The 8774-nt window shown below is 50.9% G+C and overlaps 1 protein-coding gene across 1 annotated transcript in view; it reads right to left on the bottom strand.

Annotated features, from left to right (window-relative positions):
• Positions 1 to 8774, bottom strand: part of BEND5 (BEN domain containing 5) — a 47450-nt gene that overhangs the window by 21710 nt on the left and 16966 nt on the right. Inside the window, exons 3-4 of the mRNA XM_007448021.1 lie at positions 7961 to 8271; positions 1093 to 1265 (exon numbers count right to left, since the gene is read on the bottom strand). Of these exons, the coding sequence (XP_007448083.1) occupies positions 1093 to 1265; positions 7961 to 8271 (484 nt within the window). The remainder of the gene's footprint in view (positions 1 to 1092; positions 1266 to 7960; positions 8272 to 8774) is intronic.

The following is an 8774-nucleotide window of genomic DNA, read 5'->3' as shown; positions in this document are numbered from 1 at the left end:
CTTTCCCTCCACCTCTTCGGCTGACTGCAGTTTTCAGACTGCACGGGCTTCTCACGTAATGCCCACTCTGTGGGACACCCTCAGCTCATCTTTGACCTTCTCTCCCCTTCCTAGGGTGTCTGTGAAGATCCACAATCGTGCAGGGGGGCGGCTGGGAGGAGAGGGTATCACCAGGAGTCATCTCACCTCTAGGAGCTCTGAGCCTACCCCCTGCCAGCTGGTGGCCAAAGCTGGGCTGGTTCTTTGTCTATGGTTCTTCCACCTTCATCCCCGCCCAACTGTCTGGACCCAGGAAGCATCCAAATGGCAAGGATATGCAGAACAGCATGGGCCTGCGCTGCCAGACAGGCACTGTGTGCATATGACATGGCCTTTGGTTCTGGACCAGAACTGGCTGGGTGGGAAGACTGAGGGGTTGTGGTGGGAATAAGTGGGGCAGGCGGTGTAAGGGCTGCCCTCAGAAGCCTGAAGGGCTGCCACTGGCACAGTGAGCACCTGCGGGCAGGAGTTACGGGGGCGGGGTGGGCAGAGTTTCACCACACGGCTGACATCTCCCAAGCAAGTCAATCCATGGCTTTGGCTTTGCTGGCTCTTGCCTTCAGGCCATGAGCCCTTTGAGAGCAGGAACGATTTGATCTGCTTGGTTCAGAGGAAGAGGGTGACTCTGAGGTTGAGGGACTGCACCCCAGGCCACTCCAGTGGGGAGGAGCCCCTGTGGGCCACAGGGCAGTTTCCAGGTGCTCTCACCCGCCTCTGCAGCCTTGTCTCTCCCTCCTACCTACTTCTCCTCTGCGCAGTCCAGTCAGAAACCACTTGTGGTTCCTGAATAAGCCAGCCTCTCTCATAATTCCATCAGGCTCTCCTGTCATCTGGACACGTTCACTTCCTCTCTCTGAGCCCGCATCCTCATCTGATGATCCTATCTACTGCTGAGGTTGTTTTCTGTGTGAAAAGCACCTAACGGCAGGCTCAAAGCAGGTGTTCAGAGGGGCCAGCCACTGCCCTTAATAAGGAGCCCTTCCCCATCTCTCCCACCTCCACCTGCTCTGACTGGCAAAGCCAGCGGAAAACAAGCCTGCCACACAGCCACACCGAAGCCCACGACCAGCAAGGCAAAGCCCTGTTTCAAGTGGGAAGCACAGTCCCGTTCTGGCAACGAAGAGAAGCCCAGCGACTCCTGCATGTCCCGGCTCCCCGAGCAGGAGCAATGGGACAGCCTGGAGTTGTCCCTCAGCCCCCTCCCCATTGCCCCAGAGAAATGAACGCTAGGGAGAAAGAGGAAGGAGGGTCCTGGACTGTCCTGCCACTCTGAAATCGGCTCTTAGAACAATCTAGGATGAACTGTGGCTAATGTGTTGATTCAGTCAAGAGTGCAGAAAGTCCTTCAAAGTGGGAGATGGCCAATACCTTTAAGAGAAACAATTCCAGTTCTCACTGCTAGACCTTTTCCTGCCACCCGGGGTTAGGAGGCCCTGGGCCTAGCGGTTTGGGCCCCACTCCATCAGTAAGAGAGGCAGTGGCAGGCTGTGGGCCTCCTGGGTCACGGGGATACCACTCATCCTCTTAGCCCTCTCTCAAAGCCCAACTTTTGTGAGCACTCCTGTGTATTGGTGAGAGTGAACCGAAGGCTGGAGGAGGTGGAAAAGAGCTCTGAGTGGAACAGGCCCCAGGAGGAGAGCCGTGACAAAGAGAAAACTGAGCCATAAACAGTGATGTCTGAAGAATCAAGGGGTCAAAAGGAGTGCTTGAGGACTGGAGATAGGAAGACTGGAATTCTGCCCAGGAAAAGAGGGAGAGCTCAATAAACCACAGACCAGTGAGCCTGAAATCAAGTCCAGGCGTACCTATAAAATAGATGATTCATATATGACTTCTGAGGACTTACAAGGGAAAGTAGCAATCTCCAGGAGACAGGAGGGGTTGACCAAAGATTAAGATATGCCAAGACAACCACATCTGTGCTCTGCTGTAGGACAATGATTGCCTATGGCGTGCCAAGCATCGTATACATATACATATACATATTATCTCATGCGAATCCTCAAATGATCCTACGTCATTAATGCTGGACCCACTGAGCACTTACTATGTGCCAGCCCCTGGGCGGAAGTCTTTTCATGCATTTGCTCATTTAATTCTCTTAAGAATCATAAAGGTTGGTACTGGCATTGACCTTGCTTTTTGGATGAGGAAACTACGGCCCAGGAAGCTTTAAGTAACTTGCCCAAGGTAACAAAATCAGACCACGGAAAAGCCAGGGTTCAAAACTCCAGTATTTCTGGCCTCAGGGCCCATGCAGGCTCTTAGTCACTGACCATGCTCTCCGGGCCTGTATGTGGGTAGGCATTAAGATATTCATTTTCCAGAGGATAAAACAGAGGCTGAGAAGGGTTAAATCATTTGCTTGAAGCTGCGCAGTTAAAGAATTAGAGAGCCGAGATTCAAACCCAAGTAGTATCTGCTGCCAAAGCCCGCGGTGCCTCCAGTACAGGGGAGAGCCGGCAGGAGGCATTGGCTGACGTCAGCTGCCTTTTCAAAGGCACTTGTCAGAGACCCGTGCTCAGAGTCCAGCTCAGACCGCACGGGATTTTCAGGATCAAAGCTGGTATTTTTACGGACCTTGGACGGAACACAAGGCGCGAGCCCAGAGGGGAACAGAGGTGATAGAAACCCAGCTCTAAAGAGCCAGGACAGATTTGCGGGCCACGGTGGCTTTCTCCTTCAAAAGTTTCAACTAGCTTGTGATCTGGCCGACAGGGACATACGTTATCTCTTCCTTGTGCCTTCTCCTCTCCCAAATGGAGATAATAATCCTTACCTGGCCTTGCAATAAGGCCATCGGAATAGTCCAATGAGATAAGAATGTCAAGGTCTTTGAAGCCTGTGAAGTGTCTTGTACACGTGAATTACTGATCTTCTCCTTATCTATGCCTCTTCTGGTCAGAGCTCATCATCTCCACCTACATTCCCTACAAAGCACACACAAAATCCAAAGCCATCACATGCCTCCCCCTGCAGCTACAGCATTTGCTCTGTTCTGTCCGGTGTACAGGGCTGTGCCCCGCCTCGGGCTGCGTGTGCACCTTGGAGGCAGGGATTCCGTCTCCTCCTCTATGTCACTCACAGAGCCCTTCCCAGCCTTAGTTGAACTAATGTTACCTGAATCACACCGGAACGATTTTAACTATCTAAGAGGTACTTAGAGTGCTAAAAGCTGAGGGTGACGTCTAAGCCTCGGTCTTTGACCTCTAAGAGCAAGGAATCTGGCTGAGGGGAAACCAAGACAGACGCTAGAGTTTACTCCTTCTCATATACCAGAGCCTTGAGACTAACCGGCTTTCACTGTTCTGCTACCCCTCACCCCCTTGGAATTCTCTGAGACTGCCAAGCCCTGGTTTAATAAACACCACTCTCACTCGAGGCTCGTGAATGTTTTAGAAAGGGACTTTCTATCAACATATTTCCAGCACCTAACACAGTCCTGGCACAAATGGATGCCCTTAATAAATGATGAATGAATGAAAGAATAAATGAATGCACATACACACAAATAAATCTGTACTTTATAAAGCAGAAGATCTTCATGCTTTTTCTGTCCTCGGCACTTATTTCTTTGGGAGAAGGCAAACAGGAAAGGGCAAAAAAGGAGAAAGAGACTGGTGTTTATCGAACACTTACAATATGCTGGTCACAGGGCTTTATTCTTTACACATGCTTCTTCCTTTAATTTTGACACCACGACAGAGGCTCCCAGCGAAGGGACTCTCTGGGTTAGAGAGCGAGGTTCCTTCCCATCAGAGAGGGCAGACTCCCATGCTAAGATCATACAAAAGGAAAGTTCTACTTTACAGAGAGATGTCCTTTGGGAGGATTAGGCTGGGGGGGTCACCTCCATGTCAGTGACAGTGAAGTCCAAGGGCTAAAGGAGGGCATGTGGGCAAGGGCCCAGAGACAGGCTCCCAGGACCAGCTGTTAGGAGACCCCTGGGAATAGGCTTGTGGCACTTTCTGGGCTTGTTTCCTCATCAGCAACGTGAGGGCAACACCCTATATCCTATCTAAGCTCGTTCACAACTCCAAGGCTCCAAGTTCTAGAGAATTTTTTCTGTTAAGTCCATCTTGTGCTCATTTGTGGAATGAATGAATGAATGAATACTCAAAATGAAGAATTGAGTCATTCAGCGAAGTCTCTCAAACAGCTTCTTATACCACCTTGCTACTGCTCCCACCCTTCTGCCCCTACCCTCCGCCGGCTGCACCATTACAACTCCTGGCTGCCAGAGGACCTGCTCGCCACTCCGAGGTGCCCCTCGGGCTCAAGAGGTCAGGCTCTGGCTCTCTGCCCTCTCCCATCTGCAGACTGTAGGATCCCAATGCCTGGGGAAGTCAGCAATGATTCCTTTTTAAAACTGAGCGTCCCTGACCTGTGGATGATCCAGCACGCAAGATGGACAAATATCCTTGAGATGGGGCTCCTGGCAAGGTGGAAGGGAGAAAATGCACAAGGGGAGGCCTCCAAGAGCAAAGCTTGAGCCAGGCGCAGGGGGCGGGCAAGGATGGTGCAGCCCAGGCCACGCATCAACCCCAGGCTGGAATGTGCTGCTGAGAATCAAAGAGGGTCTTTCAGTCCCTTTCTGGCTCTTCTCTGCCTTGTTATAGGTTTCTTGGGGGTGTGTACAGTGCAGGAGCCGTTACAGCAGGGGGTGTTTTCCCAGACTCAATCAGAGAGCTTTCCACCTTCAAATGTTAGCCCCTTCCCCAAAATTCGGTACACTGCATTTCAATCACATGCTTACATGTTTACCTCCATCACTACGCCCTCCCCAGCTTCCAATGTCTTAGTCTTCTTTGTATCTCCCCAAGTTCCTAAGCTCAGAAAGCATGTGGTCAATGTGAGCTGACTGACTGAATGAACAAATACATATGTAACTCCTTTTCTCTTCTATAACAGAAGACCTTGAGAGGCAGAGAAGTTGGTTAACCTACCCAAGGTCACACAGCCAATTACTGGTTAGGAAAGTCAAGAGTTAAAAACCAAATCAGTCCCTGGCTTAGCCCCTCCACTAAATGGTATGAAAAAGGAGCTAATGGTAATTCAGCATCAACAGAATGCAAGACAGTATGCTGTGTATCCCTATGCTGCGAGAGGGGCATTATTATTTCGATTTTACGGATGAGAACACCAAGTCTCAGAGAGGTACCCTCTGCCTAGATTGCTCCTTGCTCTTCCCACCCACTCACCCCTGCCTGGATAACAAAAATGCATCCTTGAGGCTCCAGCTTAGAAGTCACTTCCTTCAGGAAGCCTTTCTTCCCCGATCCCCCAAATTCGGTGGATGCCGCTCCTCTGCTGTCCCACAGCAGAGCTTCTATCCCTGTGCTGGCACTGTGTCGGTGGCTGTCTCCCGTATCAAGCTTTGAGCTCCTCGAGGGGAGTGGGCAAGGGCGGTATCTTGAATGTACTGAACTTTAACCACTAGGCCAAACGCCTGGCACACAGCAGAGACCAGTAAATATTTGTGGAAGAAAGGAGGGAGGAGGGAAGAACACAAGGAAAGAAGGCTCCCAAAGCCACAGCGTTGGGAAGTGGGGAAGCTGGGTTTGAATCCAGCCCTATCTGCCTCCAAAGACTAGACTAGAACAGACTAGACTACATCCATGAGAACATACAAACTCCCCTTAGAGTAGGGAGCCTTTTATTACACTCTTGTGGATTTATCTTAGAACTTGGCACATTATCATTTTCTGATTAACAAGTGCTAATCGATGGACTTTTAAGCTTTCACAGGTCACGGAGAGCAGGTGTGATTTTCTGGGACACCCATGGTCCCTGGAGCAAAAGGCACCGCACATGGTGGGTGCTTTACGCATACTTGTGTCTTGAGCTGATTTATAGTCAGTCCATCCCACTGTGATGACGACAGTGACTCGGATCAGAGAAGAGCCAGCCATTGGCCCTCAAGACGACATTCAAGGCCTGTGGGGTGGGAGTGCCTGGAATGATCAAGACACTGAAACTATGGTCGGGGCCAAGTTTGTCTAAGTGTTTTAAGACTAAAGAGGAACATGCTGATACAAAATGCAGTGTCTTACTGCCCCAGAGGGTTAGGAGTGGCTTCTGGAGTTTAAACTCAGGTCATCATCATACAGAACAGGCAGTTTCCCTGGGAGTTGAAATAATGACGTGGAGAGTTTTTGTTGTTAGTATGCTTTGCTCCCCTCCCACCCTCCACCCCAAAGAAGTTTACAGGAGGCGTAGCATACAGAGTGCAAGGAAAATAAAAATTATTCATCCGAAGACCAGGAAAACACTTTTTCTCTCCGAAAACCTCAGTTCTCTCCCGCCTCCCACCCCCACTCCAAGATCAATACAGTTTTCACACTTTTTTATAGTTAGGGTTTCTCTTTGAGATTTTATTTTGATAAAAAATGTTAATAAGTTTTTACGTTGCACACCACATGTGACCTCTGATGTCACTGTGCGCCTCTAGGGGCTATGATTTGGCAGAACGGCCAAGGCGGAGTCAGGGGGTGGGGACATGACTAGCCTAGGAGTTGGGGATATGGTTTGAGGTGAGCTCTGCCTCTGCCTCCCCAGGTCACTCTGCCTAAGTCCCAACCTCAGCTTCCTTCTCTGCGACAAGGGCATGAAAAGGCCTCTTGACCGACTCCCTAGGCCACCCTGAAGATCTACTGAGGCACTGCCTTGGGGACATACTCTAGGTAGTAAAAGGCACCTGTAAATATAAGTCAGGTAGCACTTTTATCTAAACATCAAAGAGAAATGAGGCTTTACATGTCAATCTGTTGTCTAGATAACACAAACCTTCCTTCTTGAGTATAAAATTGTATTTGATTTAAACTTCGGGGATGGCACTTATGTCTCTAGACTAGTCTCTTCCCTTTTTGAAGCAAAGAACACTGATGCAGGCTTATTAATGACTGTCCTCAGGGGGTGCGGAGGCTATGAACTTGTGTTATACTGATTTGCTCAATACTGACTGGCCTCTAGCTTTTACAGTCCTGGATTCTTGTGCTCTGAAAGAGCATTTCTGTCTTTTCCTCTCAGGTAAGGAGTCATTTCTCCCTGCTGGCAAAGCTGCTCCCTTTCAGATTTCCCTTGATTCCTGCTTCTAAACCATGTCAGATGTGAATATCTAAAAACCTAGTTTGTTAAATTCAGTTGCAATATAAGAGCCTATCAAGTTCTTCTATGAGCAAACCTGAGGCGTTTTATACATCTTTACATTAATCTAAGGTCGTGTGCCTCTCTGCTCAAAACCTTTTTAATTTTTCTCATTCCTACCAAAACAAGTCCAGACACCCCAGGCTGGTATAGTTTTCAAGGCCTTCAATCACCTGTTCTTAAACTACAGTTGCAGTCTCTGTTCTCAACACCCCAGTGAGACTGCTTGCTGCCCTCTGCTTCCTCTTGTGCCTTGAAAGCCCGCCCACCCTTCAAGGCCCACCTCCCTCCCGAAGTCTCCCTCAGTTACAAACAACCTCGCTCCATCCTTTGAACTCTCCTGTCATCTTATCCACGTCTCTCCTGTGGCACTGATCACTTTCTGACTTAAAAGTAATACATTTGCCAGGATGCTGTCTAACTCTCTTTACTATCCTGAAACCCCCTTGGAGAGGTTTCTTATTACCCCTGGTCCTGCCTCTTGCCACATGGATGCATAAACGAGTGGCGGCAAATACGCTGCCAGCTCTCGTTCTCTGGGCCCCATTTCTTGACGCTGCCCGCTGCGCTCTGGAGAGCTAAGGCTGCCGCACGCCGAAGCTCCTGTCAGATTCGCTCCGAGAGAGAGGAGTGGCTCTCCCTTGGGGTAACTCTGCCCTTCCCTCACACCTCAGGGAAGCTCGGCCTGCCTGTCCCCGGTGCCCTCCCGGAAGGTGGGCGGCACACGCCATGCCCCCGCGGGGAGTGGCAGGCGGCCCGTGGCGGGAGCACTCACCGCTGCCCAGCCTCAGGAGCAGCACGTCCTGCAGGAACCAGCTGCCTGCGAGTCCGCTCCAGCTCCTGCTGGAGGTGGCGCATCTCGTCCTGCTGCTGCTGGTAGTTGCGCAGCAGCTCCTCATACAGAGCCCGGGGCACGCCGGCGTCCTCCAGACTGTCCATGTCCTCTGGGCCCGGTGAGGCCTCCACGAAGACCTCTTCCGGACATGTGCCGTGGCCCAGGCTCAGGCCGTTCTGCTTCTCCAGCCGGGCCACCACTGCCTCGATGCTCTTGTGAGCCACTTCACTCGGCTTCCGGCCCTCGGGTCTCTGTGTAGGACAACGAGAATCAGTTCAGGCAAGGGCAGCTGGGACTTTCTCGGGCTGCGGCTCAATATTTCCCCAGACAATCCTAGAATCACAGAACCACAGAACATCAGTGCTTGGAGAAACTTGTGCAGACACGTAGTCAAAGCCCTTCACTTTACAAAGGGGGAAACAGAGGTCCAGAGCGGGGAAGGGTCTCGCCCGAAGTCACACAGTCAGTTAGTGGCAGAAGCAGGACTCTGGTTTCCCAGGCCAGCACTTCCTCCGTTCCCTCACTCTGCCTCTTGGGTGCATATTATAATATCATGACCGCCCTCCCCAACTCCCCAGCCTCCCACCCTCCCCATAGGGCCCAGGCAGTGATCTGCTCACAGGGAGCATTCAATGTGTATTTGTGGAGAATCAGTAACAAATCAGGCCAGGCCTAGCCGTCCCAGGGGAGCCATCACTCAAATCTCTTCAACAACAAAACATGAAAGCCCCTCCCCCCTGCTCCCCGCTTCCCC

This window comes from Lipotes vexillifer, unplaced genomic scaffold (assembly GCF_000442215.2).
Source record: "Lipotes vexillifer unplaced genomic scaffold, Lipotes_vexillifer_v1.1 scaffold1375, whole genome shotgun sequence".
Classification (NCBI taxonomy): domain Eukaryota; kingdom Metazoa; phylum Chordata; class Mammalia; order Artiodactyla; family Lipotidae; genus Lipotes; species Lipotes vexillifer.
Note: the sequence above shows the minus strand (reverse complement) of the source record. Positions and strands in the feature narration are given on the sequence as shown.